The following is a 20,294-nucleotide window of genomic DNA, read 5'->3' as shown; positions in this document are numbered from 1 at the left end:
TCCTTTCCTGGTGTGATTAGTGAGCATATGGCCTAGTTATTTAACCCATGTACCTTTCCGTACATGGGGGAGTCTTTCACTGCTAGACTTGCATACTGTAACAGAGTCTGATTTCTAGTCTTCCCTTGACAACTACTGTCACTTTGACATCTTGCTTCTCTTTGGGAAGTCAATCAAATGTCTGTATCTGGAGCAGTCATTTTCATGTTGCTTTATGGATCAAGTACCAGAAGGGAGTGGAAATCATAAACAGCTTTCACCCTCAGTTTCATAAAATACAAAATTTCCAGTAATCTAGAATCTGTAAATTCCTGACCTTGGTTCTCTGCCTAGGTATATACTGTAGAGATGTGCTAGTCCATTAGGAGAGCTTCCTGTTAAATTCTTAGTGTTGGTTGGTTTTGTTATTTCATTGCAGCAGTGAATCAAGACATTTCAGTCATTCAGTAGTTCTCTTTTCCTCCTGAAGACTAACAGTGTATGTTAAATTGGATTTATGTGTGTGTGTGAAATATTTTTACGTTAAAGAGTATTGGGGAGGGTGACCTATATTGAACAATAGTTTTCAGATATAATGATTTATTGGGGAATAAATTGTCAAAAGTAGTAATTCTTGCTCCAATTTAGATTTGGCAATTGCTCCTCAGGACCATTTTTCTCAAAAGCCTATACCTAATTGACATATTTCTTACATGCCAAAATCCATCCCAGTTCCTTGTTTGCATTAATTCAACAAAGTTAACTTCTTATTGAAGTTTTGGAATTTAAAATTCTAGTGTCTGAGTTTCTTTGTCCATGTGAGACCAAACAAAAAAAATCAGAACACCCCACGGTAGAATCTTCGGTTGCTGTATTTTTATTCCATATTTAGCAGTGTTAAATGTCTGCTTTCTTTTATACTTTGCCTATATCTTAATGCCCATTCAATTTTTGACCTCTCTGAGACTGTTAACAAGGATGCCAATTAGAACCTTATGTGTCAGTTTTCCTGTACAGTGGAGAGATGTCCCTTCACCCCCCTGGACTAATACAATGAACTCATTTCCCATAAGCCTCCGAGTATCCATCAGATAGGATCAACTTTGAATCACTACCAACCCGGGTCAGATTGAATCTGTGATCTTGAGGCTCTGTATGCCACTAGCAATCCCATGAGCCATCTAGTTCTCCCTTTTTTCTTTTATTTTCACACTTAATCGTACCATTTAATATATAGTACACAGAAACGATAGACGCAAGACTGAAATATTGCTCTCTTTAACTATCCAAAATGTCCCTGCCAAAACAGAGATTAGTCTAGATGAAATATGCAATTTTTTTCTTGCCAGATTCTTCTCTTCCTCTTTTTCTCAACCCATTGTTGCCATTGTTCTGGAGCTCCCTCATAGCTAAGTGATACTGTACTCTTTTTTTAAATTTTTTAATTGGAAATTCTTTAACATTCTCTTTTGATTCTCAGTTGCTATAGGCAAAGATGCAACCCTGCATATTTCTTCACATGACAGACCTTGTGATGCTGTTATGCCTTCCTTCTGAACCCCTTCTAGCACTACTGAGTGCTTCAGAAAACAACTTCCCTTCCTGACACGCCAAGACCTCTGCTTTAATTTTTAATTTTGACCTGACAGGCATTCAGATTCATTGCCTGTAACTGCATTAGAATCAACATATTATTGCATATGTTTGATGAACCATAGAATTGGTTCAACTCTCATTTCCAGTTACTTGATTTTTAAATGTACTCTTTTGGGACCTAAAAAATGTTGTCAATATTCTTTGTTCTAGTTGCTCAGCAGTTCGCAGTTTAATATTGTCAAGGGTTTTTTGTATTACAGAAGCTGCCTTAGTTGGGAAGGAATGGAAGAAACTTAGAAATAGTTCCCATATTCAGAGCCAAGTAACGAAAAATGTTTTCCTCCTACTTCAAATATTTGCAAATATGGACTGAGTGTTTAATTACAACAAACTTTTTTCTACTACTTTTTAGTATGGTTTAATTAAATAACACTAAACAAAATAAACTCACTCTCTATAACATCCAGAAAGGTGTCACTATTATGTTAACCTTTCTTTGAAAATTACTCCTGGGGGAATTCTGTGCCTCTGTGCAATGCAGAATTTTGCAGAAATTAACTTAGTGCGTGCAGAATTTCCTTTCCCCCACAGAAATGGGCTGTAGTGCTTCTAGCTACCACTAGGAGCCATTGGACTCAGCTCACATATAGAAGAACCTGCTCGTGGGAGGGAGAGGGAGCTAGAGGGTTCCTGGCAGCTGCAGTTCCAAGCATGCCCTTAGGGAAGGAGAGGGTGGCACGCAGGAAACTCTGCCCAAGCCTGGCACCCAGCATCAGGCTGTTTCTCCCTCTGGATCCCTGGGCTCTGTGGGGTGAGGGGGACGGGTGTCTGGGCAAGGGAGGGCCCCGCAGCTGGGTTCTGGGAAGGGAGGGGATATGGGTATCTGGGCCGGAGGGCCCTGTGGCTGGGTTGGGCTCTGGGGGTGGGGTGTGGGCATCTGGGCTTGGGGTGGGGGCGAGGTTGGGCTCTGGGGAGGAGGGGGTTTGGGTGTATTGGCTGGGGGGGGCGCAGGTGGGCTCTGGAGGGGAGGGGTTGTGGGTGTCTGGCACAACCGGCTGGGCTCTGGAGGTGGGAAGGGGGAAGAAGAAACATGAACTGGGTTGTCATAGGGGTTTCTTTAACTCTCTACTCATCAAAGGATGGATACCAGTAGTATATGGATAGCCTTCCTGAAAAGATTAACATATCAGCTGCACTTTGTATTATAAACTAAAATTTCAAGGTATAGTAGACAATTCTTTAAATAGAAAGTGGTTGTTATTTGTAGTTCCTTAATAAAATTAAGTGAGCTGTAGCTCATGAAAGCTTATGCTCAAATAAATTTGTTAGTCTCTAAGGTGCCACAAGTACTCCTTTTCTTTTTGCGAATACAGACTAACACGGCTGCTACTCTGAAACCTTAATAAAATTTGTAGTATTTGAGGTCTCTTAGTTCCTTTTTACCAAATACTTCACTACTTAGTTGTATTGTAGTGAAACTGATAAAATGTTTGCAGCAAGTGTGTGTGTGTGTGTGTGTGTGTGTGAGAGAGAGAGAGAGAGAGAGAGAAATGATGGAAAAGTATTGAAGGCAAAAATTTTCAAAATTAAGGGGCAGCTGCACGCTCCCTAACTGATAGTTGCATGTCTAACTTGACAAACAGTTACGCTTGCATAAATTTCAGCATAAACATTTAACAATATGTTAAAACTATTACATGCCTAAATAATAATATGCAGAGTTCTAAAAACTATTGAGCACTTAAATAGGAACACAGTAATAATGTGTGGGAGGGAGCGGCCATCTATTTAACCAGGCAGCTACACAGCCAACCAAGTGGGCATTGTTTGGATTACATTTTGATATTTAGAATTGGGAATTGTAAGTAACACTAGTCTAGAAGTCTGGAAAAACACTTTAATACTGTTTTCCAGCTATGTATATTTGCTAGCATATATTCAAATAATATAAACACAGAATATTTTATAAAGTAGATGAAGAGACCAAAGATTGTGATGAGAAAGTGTCTATTTATATTTTAATATTGCAGTTGCCTTAGACAACAGAATAACTGAGGCCTTATGTCGAAAGACAATGAAGAGAAGATGAAAGTATGGTTCCCTATATTGTTTTAATATAAATAAATAAATTAAAATAGCCTGTGGCATAGCATAGTCTGTGAAATTCTTATACTCTTTATAAAAAATACTAGATCCAAAAATAACAAAAATTTTAAAGTAGAGACATAAAAATCTTTAATTCCGTGAATAAGAATTGTAGATTGTAGACTGGCACCACTACAGATGTAGAATTAAGGGTGTTTTGATGGGATGTTTGTTCGAGTGTGATGGCTGACACAGCTGTGTTTAATGAGGCCATATGAAGACGGTGCTTTCTATAAGCTGTTGATTACTTGCTGTATATTGTATTTAATATAACTTAATTGACTTTTTTAATGTATGGGTTGATGCACCTTGAGCATCCTTAACTGTTACACAGTGAGATGTATTTCTGTTAGGATATTATATTTACAGTTTGTTGTTGTCAGCATATGCTTATATTATGGCAGCAATTGTAATGGTTTCCTGAAAGGTTAGAATAAATTTATGTTTAGGTTTAACCAGTTGACAAAGATATTAGATGCCTTCAGACACTTCAGAAAAAATCTTGATAGCTGCCCTCTATGGATATGACTCTAAAAGGCAAAGATTTATAAAAGATCAAACCACTGACCATTTATTTCTCTATTTTTAAATTATTACAATTCTAATACCGTAGATCTTCACCTATATAAATTCTACTAACTTCCTGTCTAATTCCTTCATTGCAGCTTCAAATGTTCTGATTAGATAGCACTTCAGTCAATCTTATTCTAGAGAGAAGAACTGTTTGTCTGCGGAGTCTTTGACTGTTACTTTCACTCCAACTCCAAATACAGGAAACAAACTGACTCTGTTGTTTCCTGAGAATGCAAACTAACCCCCAAACAATGTAAACTATCTGCCTCTTAACTAAATTCCACTGTGTCCAAAACTCCATTGTGCCATACTGAGATACAACATACATGTACAATTCACAATCGCAGGTTAACTTGCTCTTGTCTTCCAGCAAGGATGAATGATGCTAACAAGACAGAAACCCTGATACTCAGAAAGTAAAAGCATTAAAAAAAAAATCTTATAGACAGAGCATGTCCTCAAGCAAGATCAAAGAAAAAATCCAAAATATAAAAAAGAAAGAGAGTGCATCTCATCCTCTGTCATCATCAGCAGAAAGAGAAGTCTCAGAATCAGATCTAGATGGCTCTAAGGAAGAAATTCAAGAAAGATCATTCCCCCCAAGGTGTATGTGTTTGTTTTTTGAAACAATGGTTGAGTTATTTTAGTACCCTGGATGTTCATCCTCATATGCATTACAGGAAAAAAAGAGAATAAATAAATGACAAAGTATTTTCCATTCAGCACTAATAAACAAGCTTATGTCCCTCTCCAGGCAGATTTGGAAGCTCTTATCCAAGCAGAATAGAAATGCCTCAACAGATCCAGAAGATTTAACAGACCAAAATTCTTCATGATACAAACAAACAAGACTGATTGTGTACCATTTTGAGCAGTGACCTCTTTAGTTAACTGTGATACAATCTGATGGTGAATTCCTATCCTAAATATCAGCTAACACAAAGATAGCACAAGAATTACTACTCCTTACAAAAGAATTACTTAATCTCAGTCATCATTTCCAACATGTTACTCGAAGTCAATCTTACTCTAGATAGATGAATTCATGGAAAATAGCTCTTCGAAAGATAAGGGATGGCATTTTTATTACAAAACACTTCATTAGTTTACTCCTTTATTTGATTTCTCCCTATGTACTTAGTTTCACAGGTCATTCTATTATAGCCAGTGCCATTTTAGGAGGCCCCTTAACCCAGGAGATTGGAGGCCCTGACTCCCAATCTAAGCAATAACTGATAGCTTTTAAATACTCTAGTGGAGAATTGTGAACTCTTAGGTATGGTGAGGAAGAAGTGGAGAAACAAGCCTTGTTTTCTAAATAATGAAACAAAACAAAAAGGAAATATAGACCTAAATAAATTTTTGGGGCGTTCTATTCATTCACATAATTAAGGAGGACTTCAGTTAGGAGTGGAGGATTGAATAGATATTAAAGGAGAGGTAAACTCAGAGAACATTCCAGCTTATTCCTTATGAACACCAAGCCCAATGTACAGTGCAAGGCTCACCATGTCTAAGAACTCAGAGTAGTTAGGTGAAAGGCATTTTGACCAAGAATGAATGTACCTGAGACAGGTAGAAAAAGGAAATGGCCGTTCAAAGATCCTTGATTGAACTAAAACGATGGATCTCAAAGAGGAATATTTTTATATTCCCATCAAGATCTGCCACCGGAGATTGCTCAGATTTGCTTACTGTGCCAGTGTCATTTCCATTACTCAGCTCTCCCATTTGCCATGGCCACATCTCCATGAATTTTTACAAAGTTCCCACTAGTTCTAATTACTGCCATATTAGAGAGGAGAGTACACACCTATCCATTCTTCAGTCATCACATTATAGTCACTCTGTAACAGAGAGGGCGTTTTGAAGACATCAAGACAATCATGCACTTACTTCCTTCAGTCGTGCAGGTACTTGTACTTGCTAAATATAGAAACAGATATGATTCAAGGATATCAATGTAAATTTAGATGCAGGCATAGGAAGAGATTTCCTCTCAGCAGAGATTTTTTTGGGTATATTTTATTAATTATTTAAGAAATTTTATCAACAAGTACTTTTATTGCCAAGAAGTCACTTTCAACATTATAACTAATAGGCATAGACATATGCAATAAAATAAAACATAGATTTTCATAGGACCAGTTTTATAAAGATAAAATAGTATTCTACAAATAGGAAATAGGAGAAACACTAAATTGTTCTTGCTTTTCCAATTCATATATATATATATATATACACTAATAGTTAAATGGTCTTTGTGCCTTTTAAGTCAACATGATATAATTTCATGTAATCAAAATAATGTGTATTTGTCATGTTACATACAGAATAAAAACTATGAACTAGCACAGATTGTCTAGCATTTCTTTAACAGAAGACTAGGAAAAATAAATTCAAACAGTACAAAAAGGAAGTGAAAGTTACCATAGTTCTTTATAAGCAGTCTGAGGATCAGTTTAATTAAGTTCCTTCAGTGGCAAAATTATAAATGTTATAAGCCATAAAGGAGAGCACTGAAGTGGCTGCTACCCGTGATATAAAATTCTCATATATGTTAATGAGTTTTGAACTCCTCTCCCATCACTCTAAAATTGCTGATGAAAGACACATTGGTCTCATGGATCAAGATACTCATGATAATACTATTTCCTTTTCCCTCTTCCCCTGCCTCCCTCCAAATCTGGGGAAAGCCAGGATAGGAAGGATAGTCAAGTAGTTAAGGTACTAGGGAAATCTGGGCTCTACTTCCAGCTCTGCCACAGATTTCCTGTGTCACGATGGGCAAGTCACTTAATTTCTCTGTGCTTCAGTTCCCCATCTGTAAATTGCAGATAATGGTACTTCTTTTCCTGTGATAATGAACTGTATAGGTTTAGGAAAAGGAACTGCACATCTTCGTAGACAGCTCAATGAGGACCTCAGCTCAATGTGCAGCTTTGATTCAAAAAGCAAATGAAGTTAGGATGCATAAGTAATGGGATGGAGAGCAATATGGAAAATATTATAAAGCCATCTGGAATACTGTGTGCAGTCCTAATCACCCATCTCAAAAAAGGAGATTGCAGAACTATAGGGGATTTAGAGAAGATGGAAAAACTCTCATTTGAAGAGAGATTGAAAAGATTGGGATTGTTTACTTTAGAAAGGAGATAAATAAGAGCAAATACAATAGACGCATATAAGATAAGGAATGGTATTCGCTCTACAGTCTAACAGTTAAACAAGAGGACAGTAAATGAAATTAAAAGGTGGCAAATTCAAAACTGACAAAAGGAAATATTTTTCACACAACGTATTATAGATTGTGGAATATATTGCTATAGGAAGTTTTGTTGAGACTAAAAATTGATTGTCCAGGAATATCCAGAGTTATAATTACAGCTATCAAAAGTTTTAAAAGGGATATTAAACCTAATTTTTCAGGTTTTGAAGCACAGGTGGGCAAACTATGGCCCACGGGCTGCATCCGGCCCATCAGCCCTCATGCTCCCGCCAGGCTTGCCCCACTCTGTGCGTGCTGCGGCTCCTGGGAAGCAACTGGCATGTGCCCTCTCCGGCTCCTATGCATGGGGTAGTCAGAAGGCTCTGCACACTGCCAGGAACTGCAGCCAATGGGAGCTGCAGGGGCGGTGCCTGCTGACCAGGCAGCATGCAGAGCCGCCTGGCTACGCTTCCATGTAGGAGCCGGTGGGGGGACATGCTGCTGCTTCCGGGAGCTGCTTGAGGTAGGCGCCGACTAGAGCCTGCACCCCTGAGCCCTCCCCCATGCTCCAACCCCCTGCCTCAGACCTGAACCCCCTCCCGCCCACCAAACCCTTGGATCCCAACCTGGAGCCCCTCCTGCACCCCAAACCCCTCATCCCCAGCCCCTCCCAGAGCCCACACCCACAGCTGGGGCCCTCATTCTCTCCCACACCCCACACCCTGCCCCAGCCCTCATCCCCAGCCTGTAGCCCCCAAACCCCTCATCCCCAGCCCTACCACAGAGCCCCCACCCCCTAACCCCCTGTCTCAGCCCTCAGCTCCCTCCTGCACCCTGAACTTCTCATTTCTGGCCCCACCCCAGAGCCCTCACCCCTAGCCGGAGCCCTCACCCACTTCCGCATTCCCTACCCCAATTTCGTGAGCATTCATGGCCTGCCATACAGTTTCCATACCCAGATGTGGACCGCAGGCAAAAAAGTTTGCCCACCACTGGTTTAAACCAATCTCTAATTATTAGAGATTAGGATGAAAGCTAATGTGGGGAGCATATTATACCACATCTGCCTTTGTGTGCTTCTTACAGCTTACTCTGAAGATACTGGCCCCTGTATCAGGATACTGAATTAGATGGATATCACATTTAATCCAGTATGGTAATTCCCGTGTACCATAATAGTGCAAAGAGGATGGAGCAGGCCCAGAGATCTGGCCAGTCTCTTCCATTTTGGGGCTATATTGTCATCTTTGTAGTCTTTGTTTTATAAATCAGTGATAATGTTTAAAATGTAGGATCTCTGGGCCCACATGTTGAAATAATTAAAGGAGAGTCCACTAGGGAGTCAATTGGAGAGTCCTGCCACCGTGTGATGTAGGCAGAGCCTTTGGAGTTGATTTAGGAATAATCGTGAGGAAGGCAGCAAAGGGAGAAATGCGGAAGGATTAGATGCCAAAGGAAAAATCTAAGTTTTTAGATTTGAATCTAAAATCAGATTATTCGCCTACAAATACGGACACAACATCTAATAGCATTTAAGTGCCTCCAAGAAATGACATCTTTATCTCTTCTTTCTATTTGTCTCTGATTATCTTTTATTTTTTATACTTTCTGCTTTGTCAAATAATTTGCTCTTTTCTATCACTCCTGCACTTCTCAGTGTCTCAGCTGGCTTTTCTTGAGTTAGCAACTCTCGTCTGTGACTGATGAAAGATACTATTTTGGCAAAATGGCTTTTTTTATATCTGTCTCTCCCTTGTTGCTTTCTCCTTGTCTTCTGTTTTAGCTCCTGTTCTGAATCTTCTGTTTTGTCCTCTTGTTTCTCTCTCCCCTCCTACTTTTTGTATACTCCTTCCCCCATTCCCTTATTCCTACCCCTCAGTCAGCTATATCAGGGACTCTCAAACTTCATTGCACTGTCACCCCTTTCTGACAACAAAAATTACAACAGAGGGGGGACAGAAGCCTGAGCCCACCCAAGGCCCACTGCCCAGGGTTTGTGTGGGGGAAGACAAAGCCCGAGTCCCACCACCTTGGGCACCTCACACTTTGACCCCAGCCCTGGGTCCCAGCAAGTCTAATGCCAGCCACGGTGACCCCATTAAAATGGAGTTATGACCCACTCTGGGGTTCCTACCTACAGTTTGAGAACCACTAGCTATATCCTTCCAAGTAGTTCCCTCAATCCTGCCCTTCAGTATATCACCCACAGTCTGTCATCTCTCTATTCCTTACATGCATACCACTCACCCCCTATCCCATACAACCCATTTGAACGATCTAATTTACATATGTGTAAGACAATATATTAACTGCTTTGCTGCTTGGTCCATTTTACAGTATTAGAACATTATTATTATTATTTTAACTGCTCTGCTGAGTGGTCAATTTTACAGTATTAGAACATTATTATTATTTTACAGTATTGAAAATGTCCATTTTGCAGAAGTATCAAATTGTTTCATTATAATACAAACAGGAGTCTCTTTGATCTATAAAATAAGATAAGAAGTCTCAGTGTGTACTAAGTAGCAGCTGCCCTTAGGTTTTTTTGTTTTATTTTTACATAATAAAACATTATGTCATAATCTGACATTGCATTATGCCCTAATACTACTGAGATATCATGAAATAATGTAAAATGAAAATAGATCTTTAAAAAAAAATCAAAATGATAATTTCATGAAAATATTTGTTCTTACTCAAATTTGGAATGGAAAGAGATGTCAAAAAGTTGAAATTTCCCACAAAACAGAAATTCTGACTTTTGTCCATCTCTAATAAATAGCACCAAAAATCCAGCAAGGTATATTATTTATATAACACACACAAGGGACACAACTGCTTTCTAATTAAATTCAAAATATGGGTTTCAAATAGAAAACCTTGACAGTGAAAGTATAACAGTAACTTATGGAGAATTAGTTTTTAGTCTAACATTCATCCATAATATGTGAATTTTATGTGAGACTTATTTATTCTGTTAATAAACATTTTCAAAATATGTTTCTCAAGACCTTTAATTTTCAAACAGTCTCTGTGTAACTAATATTGAAAAATATGGTGGTCACCGGTCAGTGTACAGTGTTTACAGTAACTTGTGATGAAGAGGGTAGGATAAAAGGAGTCCTCTGAAGTCCCTATGAGAGTTAGCAGCAACAGAAGCAGCAGCAGGTGCATTCTGGAGTGCTTCCTTCTGCTTCCTTCTTTTTGCACCCAGACAGTGAATGAGATTCTAATTTTAGATGCAGAGTGTGCAATACTGTGTATCTTCAAGAGAATAAAAAAGCACTACTTAGTAGTGGAGTTTTCAAGATAAGTGGGAATGCAAATTTTATATTAGGATCTAACATTAAAACTATTGTTAACACTAACACAGCATGCACGTTTACTTGCGTTTTGAGAGTAAGATTTCTGAGCCTGCTGCTGAACATTTGTCTCCGTCCAAAAGGGGGATTATACTTATTCATACATATCCTTGTTGATAACATCAAATGTTTCTTGCATCATGCATATTTAATGTAGAAACAGTATTGTTTTTTTCTTGTTTTAGTGAGGATACTCATCTGTGCCAAATAGTTTACAACTGCAGAAAATATTGTGCAGTGAACTATATTTTCTAAGGATAAAAGTTATAAAGCAATTTTAAATTATTCTCATTTTTACACATTTAGATGCTTAGAGAGTAGTTTATTGGAGGAGGTTAATTTTCCAGTGATTTTACGTACAATATTTGATAGTGGTGGTAGCCTAACTTATTGAATTATTAATGATTGAGGGGTTGTGTATGCTCAGAGCTGAAGCAGGCTTGTGCACATACTACAAGATTTTCTTGTGTTCAGAACTGAAACTGAGAGAAACTGTTGAGGGGCTCTGCTACAGGAGCATGGTCATTTAATATTAGCGTGGGATTAATTTTTAATGCCCACTTGAAAAAAATAAAATTTCAAGTTTTGTTGAGCCACAATATTTCATTTAACCCCTTCAGTGATCTGTGATATTATTTGTTCCACTAGCTCTGGGGCTTCTTAAAGTATATCATACAGCTGAAACATGGTAATTAAAAAAAGACCTTCCATGACACATTTATGCGTTAAGCATTAGTGCACCAAATCTTGGCTTCATTGTCACAAGAGCAGATTCCTGCATCATTTGATCATTAGCTTTCAAATGTCAATGTACAGTTTAAAAATATTTGTATTTTAAAACATCCCTTTGTATTTTATAAAATATAATATAGACCGAGACTCATAATTTTGATCAATAGATGGAATGTTTTCATGTCTCTTTAAGATAATTTACATGCACAGAGTCAGCATTTAACTACAGGGTAATTATTAGTGTAGTAGTAGACATTACCTTTGACTGAGTGGAGAGCTGTTAAAATAAGAGAGCAAATGTTTCTCTGTGGAAATGTGTTCAATTATGTTTATTTTATCTTTTATGGGACATTTCCTCCCAGTATGAAATATTGATTCACAGTGATTTTACTGAAGAGATTTTTGTTATTGTTCATAGACCTTGACTACTTTTATTTCACATGAATTTTAGGATAGTTTTTATAAAAAAAACAAGGACAGGTATAATTCTATGTACTTTCTGTGATCATTAATAAAGGATTTTGAGTATTTTTAAGATATAAGTAATATTTTACATATTATTGATCTGTTATTTAGGTTTGCAATTGAAAGGTAAAAGAGATGAGCTTTCCTACATATCCTTTAGGTAACATTAACCTCTTTATTGCTGGGATTTCAACCCACTGGCCATTAGTCTTTCTCCAAAGTGTTAAAGTTTTATTCCTCCATGGATCTGTCATAAGAATGTATTGTGAATAATGGAACCTGAATATTTTTTTTACCTACTCCCTTCAGTTAAAATGGAAAACTTCGCCCTTCTATATATACAATTTTTATATGTCAAGAAAATAGTTGTCCTAAAATTCCCACTCCCTTAAACTGCATAGCAATCATCACACTGATGTGACAGTCAGATTTCATTTCTTAAGATGGTAGATGTAATACAGCATCAGGATTTGCAAATCTATTGTCTAGCATACATGCCATCTGTTTTGTTCCATAAAAAGGTACAATTTGCTCCTGTGGATACTTGCAACTTAACAGAATTACTTTTTAAACAGTCCAAGAAAAAAGCGGAAACAAGCTCCCCTACTTAAATATTATCATAGTAAATAAGCTAGTGTAGTTTCAGTATAATTAGATTTCAAGTATATTTTTACCATACAATATGGTAGTATAGTTTTTTATGGTATTTTTTCTTTAAATAAAGACATATTTCTGATAGATCTCCCAGTTTTTACAGTGGGCTCCAGCCTAAAGCAGTAGGCAGATCACATGACACAAAGTGTCAATACAAAATACTTTAACAGGTATAACACAGTTATTATGTTGTCTTGCTTTATCAACTGAACTGTGTGATACACATTTGGAAAATTGTAATAATACTATTTTATGAGATTGTAGAGGGTGGTCATAATTAAATAGGATTTGATTTATACAGAATTTAACTTTTTATACATTAGCAATGCCATGCCCAAACTATTTTAAGATGCTACAGCCAGGCTCCTGGGTAACTTATATACAGTTCATGGTTTCAATGATAAATAGTAAGTGGGAGGAAAGGAAAAAAGGCATTGTGAATCAGATTAACAGGTATGTTAACACTGTAATTGGATTAGACTGCATTTCCGATGAACAACTTTTAATTAAATATATTGGCAGCAGCTGTAGTTATATTTCTGTTTAACAAAAGTTGTCTAAGAGGGGAGACAGTATAATTCAGTGGATGGGACATTGAAAGAGTCTGCCATTGACCTGCTGTATGGCTTTGGGTCTGGTTATAGCATCTTTCTGTGCCTCAGTTTCCCCATCTGTACAATGGTGGATATAGTACTTGCCTCCATTGTAAAGCACTTGGAAATCTACAGATTTAAAAGCACTAGACAGGAGCTAAATATTAACATTAAGTAGAAATATTGGTGAAAAGAGTTCCAGTGTGAGTGTAAGCTTGCAATAAAGATAGCTCTTTTCGGTTGAGATTGTATCCAAGTAAATGGGAGAAAATGTTCATTTGAGTCTCGTTTGTAAAATTAAAACCAAAAGCACCAGATTCAGTACTTAATTGTTTCAGTATATCTCTTCTCTTCCTTTTATGTAATATCTGAGCCAGGTTTTTACATACATATTTTTGAGCCAGATTCTTAGCTAATATAAATTGCCATAGTTCCGTCAGTCAATGGAGCTACACTCATTTACACAATTTAAGAATCTTACGGTGTATATTTAAGAATTATTGTTAGTTGTTCTGGACATGTAATTACATGACTGTGTAGAACAGACTTTCTTGTGGAGCATCATTGTATGTGACCACAGTCACAAATGTATTAACCAAGTACTTTCTAGCATTTCAGAAGTATGGAATGTAGGAAGGAGTGCCAAGGAATATAGGAAGGAGTGCGAAATTGCACATTTTGATGCAAGAATTATTATGAAAGATGCTATTGATATTTCCTTCTAAAATACAGTTTTTCCTGTTTGCTACTCGCAAACTAAAATACACAACCATAGGACTATTAAAAGAATGTATTATTTATATTTTCATGGATTAGGAATAATCATGTAACTTAAGTAGTGAAATCCTACATCAGTTATGGTTGGTTCTCACTAACAAGAGAAAACTGTATAAGTTTCTGTATTGTTCATATTCATTAGACTCAGTTCTTTTTAGATACCTCTTGATCTTTAATAGTTTTTATTTTCACTTGAACTCAGTAATTGAATAGTGTGGAATAATAAGACTGGGTAAAAAATTAGTTGGACTTTGGAGAACATATTGCATGTGGATGACTAACATTTTTATACTAACATTTTTACCTATAATTTTCTTCAAGATTTTTTGTTCCATAAATTTGATGTACATAGTAGTGCTGGGCAAATCTTGCACAACAGGCCTGAGTTCCAGCCCACTGAATTCAATGGAAAGATCCTCATTGCCTTGAGCAAGCTTAGGATGAGGCCTTGGATTGGTTCTGGACCGCCCTTCAAGGTTTGTTTTGACTAAAGCTGGGCAGGAAACAATTTTTCCATCCTGTGGAACTTCTTGAGGTTTCAAAAATCTTCCCATTTTGCATTGGAATGAAACTGAGACCTTTTTTAAGTTTTTCATGAAAAGCAGAGAAAGAGCAAGAAAACCACTAGAATAAACAATTGTTCAGAGCATTCACATAAGCTGTAAGAGAGCGAGGTTCAAGTCTGCTCTGAATCAGGCACAGCAGGGATTTAACCTGGATCACCCACATCACAGGTATCCTAACCACCATGTTATAGTCTGTTTGTGTCTCTCAGTCTCTTCTGTTGGAACCGTTCTACTTTGTATTAATAGTTAAATATTCGTTGGCCCAGAGCCAGAGAGAGCAACTCTAAAGCCCAGTGGTTAGGGAACTTATCTGAGATGTGGGAAACATAGGTTCAAGTCCATGCTTTGCCTGACGCAATACTGAAAAATACTTGTACAATATCCTTTGAATCAGATAACCTAAAATTACATGGACAAATAAAATAATCAGTATTTTTCACTCTAGAAAGAAATAATTCTGTTCCTAAAACAAGACAGTGTTTTTTCTTTGTCCTGCTGGTATATTTTAGCTTCTTGTAGCATCTCTACTTATGTTCTTTAATTTGGGAAGGGTGAGGTGGGGAAGTCATTTTTCTGTATTAAAGACAAAAATGGGATGAAAGATCCTTTATGGATGATTGCAATGAACCTTCTGGTAGAATATAAATTTACTTCCTTTGTTTAGTCCCTAGTACTCTGCTACTTTTAAAATGTTAATCATAATACAGTCTGTATCGTATGAGTCAACTATTTTATACATAAAATAATACACTGTATATTTTAGATAAATCTGAACAGTAATTGTGCTTTCAAAATGTATTTAAATTAGTTGTCAGAGATAAGTTCCACGGTAAACATCTGATGAAGTGAGCTGTAGCTCACGAAAGCTCATGCTCAAATAAATTGGTTAGTCTCTAAGGTGCCACAAGTACTCCTTTTCTTTTTGCGAATACAGACTAACACGGCTGTTCCTCTGAAACCAGAGATAAGTTTGTTACCTTTGTTGATTTTACTTCAGTTTGGTCTAAAAACATTCCTATCATAGGAACAGAATAATAAAAACTAAAAAATAATAGGGTTATGAATGTTTTAAAACCTCAGTTTTAGTATAGTATAGAAGTAGTGTTTACTAAGATATGATACTTTATCTGTCTCTCTAGACATTTATACCGTACACCTCCCTAAGGTATCTGCATTGTGCATATAATTTTGGTATAGCAAACTTTCAGTCTAGGCACATCTCAGTACAGAAACAGAGGGTAAAGCAGTGGTAGGCAAACCTGTGGCCCATCAGGGTAATCCACTGGCAGCCCATGAGACAGTTTACATTGACCATCCGCAGGCACAGCCACCCGCAGCTGCAGGTTGCCCACCATTGGGGAAAAGGCTTGACCCTACTGAAGTCAAAACTTGCTATGTTGTTTCCACTGGTTTCTGTGTCCCACAATGATCGTTCTTGGCCCCATGCTATTTAACATTTTTATCAATGACTTAGATGAAAACATAAAATCATCACTGATAAAGTTTGCAGATGACTCAAAAATTGGGAGAGTGTGATAAATAATGAAAAGAGGGCAGATCACTGATTCAGAGTGATCTGGATTGCTTGGTAAACTGCACACGCAAATATATGTTTTTTAATATGGCTAAATTTATACATTTAAGAACAAAGAATGTAGACCATACCTGTAGAATGTGGGAGTCTATCCTGGAAAGCAGTGACTCTAAAAAAGATGTGGGGGTTGTGGTGGATAATCAGTTGAACATGAGCTCCCAATGTAATCCTCTGGCCAAAAGATCTAATGCGACCGTTCGATGCATGAACAAGGGAATCTGGAATAGGAGTAGAGAGGTTATTTTATCTTGGTATATGGCACTGGTGTGACCACTGCTGGAATACCGTGTCCTGATCTGGTGTCCACAATTCAAGAAGGATGTTGATAATTTAGAGAGAGTTCAGATAAGAGCTGCGAGAACGAGTAAAGGATTAGAAAACTTGCAGTATAGCGATAGACTCAAATTGCTTAATCTATACATCTTATCAGAGAGGTTAAGGAGTGACTTGATACAGTCTATAAGTATCTACATGGGGAACAAATATTCAATAATGGGTGCTTCAGTCTAGCAGAGAAAGGTGTAACATGATCCAATGATTGGAAATTGAAGCTAGACAAATTCAGACTGGAAATAAGGTGTACATTTTTGACAGTAAGAGTAATTAACCATTTTACCAAGTGTCATGGTGGATTCTCCATCACTGACAAATTTTATGTCAAGATTGGATGTTTTTCTAATAGATATGCTGAAGGAATTATTTTGAGGAAGCTCTGTGTCCTGGGCTATAAGGAGGTCAGACTAGATGATCACAGTGGTCCCGTGTGGCCTTGGAATCTATGAATCTAAATCAATGCAAAACTTCCATTGACTTCAGTGAGGCCATGATTTCACCCAGATTCTCTGTGTAATTCTTATTTTCCTAAATCTGGAGAGATGTAGGGGTGTTGGAACAATTCCTTTATGGTACATTAAATGACTCAAAGATTATAATCCTTTCCTTTCACTTAAATATGTAAAAAGTCAAAACTGTGAAGGTGGATTTGAAGATGATAAAACGATAATTCCACTTAGTGCCTGCATACTGTAGAAAGTGTAATGGCTAGTGAGATCCCCATGTCATATCAGCTGCACTAACAATAGTTGTCTTAGAGTGGCTGCCAAAATGACATATGGTAGGACAGAGGAATTGTTAGTAAGTATTGAAGCTTCTCAGGAGCGTATAGATAGAGCTTTTAACCCTGTACAATTTTTGAATAGAGCTTCAAATCTGTACTTCCTATTGGAACAAGAGTCATTTTATTTCTTTAGGTTTATAAAATAACTTTAAGCTACTTTGGCATTACAGTGGATTGCTTTAAAAGTTTCTATTTGTTAATTAATTTGATTTGGAGCTGTAAAACTTAGTAGATTTTTTTACACACATCTTTTCTTTCCTATGAAGCAAGATAGATTTTAAAGGTAGTCTGCTGCACCCAATGGACATTATTACAATAGAGTGATCTATTATTTAAATAAAAATGAAGATATGTAAATATGTATTTTTAAATATATATAAAATTATATTGTCTAAAAATACTTCTCTCCCTACTACACTCTTCAGAGCATGTTAAATTTGAGATTTTAATCACATGGAAGTCAGGAAAATCAGAATTAACTTTCCAACAACAGCCTTAATTCTGCTCGCTTTGTGTGCCTGATGTATTTTGGGGTCTTATAAGATCACACAACACTTAGGTGACATACTGGACCGTTTGGCAAATGATAATATTTTTGCTCAAAAGCACGTCCACCAGTCTACTGCATCTGGCTGGTGCTGTCCTCTAGTTGGACCTGAGGCAGTTATAAAGCAGTCAGTTACTGGGTTACTAGATAAACACCTTCCCACATATTAATCCAGAGTATTCTGCCTCCACTGAGAGCATCTAGGCATTTCCAATACTTCCTCCTCTCAGGAGATGTACTGATTCATTTGAATTTAGTATATAGTGGCCTTGTTAAACTCTTTTCTATTATATTTCTTTCTCCCCCCCACCCTTCATGTCAGGTTTAACCTATTTTTAGCGATAATGTAGAAAACCTCCAATAGCTATTTCTAAAATAGCAGACAAAGGGCAAATGATAGCAAGCAGACACAAAATTTTGTACAGCCTCTCCTTCAACCCTATACTGAAGTGAAGCTGTTCTCTCAAAATCCTAAAAGATATTAAATAAACAAAAGGGTTTTGTTTCTTTAGATTCATCTCATTTTCGCCACGAGAATGAATACAGTATAAAGCTTCTCTAATTCTTTCATGATGTGCAGGGAAGGCCATGCATTATTTATTTATACTGTTTATTTAGAAACTTACATTAGCAGTGAATTCACTGCATGTACGTTGGTTGAGGTCCTTGCAGTTAGCTTTCTCCACTTCAAAAGATAATAAAGAAAATGAGAGGGTAACACAGAGATGAGAGGATAATAAATGATGAGGTCAATAATTCTGATTGCTCCAAATTGCCCAACACATCCTTATTGCTTAGCTCTTGTGGAAACTATGGTTGCATTATCATTATGAGTCCCATTCAGGCAGTGGCCTTTGCTACATGTAGACCTAATCTATGAAGGGAGCAAGGAATGTTGTACATTTAAGGGGATGGGGGGGAAACCCACTGTGCAGGTGAAATCATATGATCGTCATTGTATGTTATGAAAGATAAAGTGCGGAGAAGATAACTGTAACCTCCCTGAAATAATAGGCCAACCAAGTCAGTGTACTGACTTTGTGAAGTTGCAATTAGCAGCAGTCTATAACAATCTGTAAATAATTACTTGAATACTTACGTCAAGGTTCCTTCCCCACTCTGAACTCTAGGGTACAGATGTGGGGACCTGTATGAAAACCTCCTAAGCTTACTTTTACCAGCTTAGGTTAAAACTTCCCCAAGGTACAAACTATTTTACCCTTTGCCCTTGGACTTCCACTGCCACCACCAAACATTTATCTGGGTTTATTTATTAGGAAAGCGTTGTTTGGAAACGTCTTTCCCCCCAAAATCCTCCCAACCCTTGCACCCCACTTCCTGGGGAAGGTTTGGTAAAAATCCTCACCAATTTGCATAGGTGACCACAGACCCAAACCCTTGGATCTTAAGAACAATGAAAAAGCATTCAGTTTCTGAAAAGAAGGATTTTAATAGAAGTAAAAAGTCAAAAAGAATCATCTCTGTAAAATCAGGATGGTAAATACCTTACAGGGTAATTAGATTCAAAACATAGAGAATCCCTCTAGGCAAAACCTTAAGTTACAAAAAGACACACAGAGAGGAATATCCATTCTATTCAGCACAGCTTAATTTCTCAGCCATTTAAAGAAATCATAATCTAACGCATATCTAGCTAGATTACTTACTAAGTTCTAAGACTCCATTCCTGTTCTGTCCCTGGCAAAATCGTCACACAGACAGACATAGACCCTTTGTTTTTCTCCCTCCTCCCAGCTTTTGAAAGTATCTTGTCTCCTCATTGGTCATTTTGGTCAGGTGCCAGCGAGGTTATCGTAGCTTCTTAACCCTTTACAGGTGAAAGGATTTTTCCTCTGGCCAGGAGGGATTTTAAAGGTGTTTACCCTTCCCTTTATATTTATTACAACTTATTAGTATAATTACAGCAACTGATCATTCTTTGGAAGAATGGCTGATTTAGGGTTTTTTGGGGGCCATGGTGGGGTGTTATTTTTATTCATTTTGCCATTGTTCCTGGGCTTTGGGCCTCTAGGCAGGAATTCCAGATGCAGACCTCATGTTTGAAAACCCCTCTTGCAGTGTGATCCAGTTGCTTAGGCCCTGAAACTAGTACCATCTCCCACAATCCTCCTTAGCAGGTCTTCTACATTCCCCAGAATCACACTGAAGGCATGAACCCTTCTGGGTTACAGTTTACCTCTTCAGGGGTACATGACAGTGAAAACAAATAGACAGACTTCACACAGCATTCTAAAACACCATTACTCTCTGCTTAGCACAAGAGCAGTGTGGATGGATTTAAATCAAACCAATTTAAATCACTAATTTTAATTGTGATTTAAATCAGGAAGCAGGAAACCTTGATTTAAATGATCAGTTTTAA

At 37.4% G+C, this 20,294-nt stretch overlaps 1 protein-coding gene across 7 annotated transcripts in view; it reads left to right on the top strand.

Annotated features, from left to right (window-relative positions):
- The window catches only part of SSBP2 (single stranded DNA binding protein 2), a 273,547-nt gene that overhangs the window by 110,952 nt on the left and 142,301 nt on the right, over nucleotides 1-20,294 (top strand). The window contains exon 1 of one of the 7 annotated variants that reach the window (XM_073344394.2): nucleotides 2,626-3,666. The exons of the other annotated variants lie outside the window; for them this stretch is intronic. Coding sequence (XP_073200495.1) covers nucleotides 3,637-3,666 — 30 coding nt within the window. The 5' untranslated portion in view covers nucleotides 2,626-3,636. Of the gene's footprint in view, nucleotides 1-2,625; nucleotides 3,667-20,294 lie in introns of those variants that run through there. 7 annotated transcript variants of the gene reach the window in all.

Source organism: Lepidochelys kempii, chromosome 5, assembly GCF_965140285.1.
Source record: "Lepidochelys kempii isolate rLepKem1 chromosome 5, rLepKem1.hap1, whole genome shotgun sequence".
Taxonomy (NCBI): Eukaryota; Metazoa; Chordata; order Testudines; family Cheloniidae; genus Lepidochelys; species Lepidochelys kempii.
The sequence above is the reverse complement of the archived record's forward strand: the minus strand, read 5'-3'. Positions and strand labels throughout refer to the sequence as shown.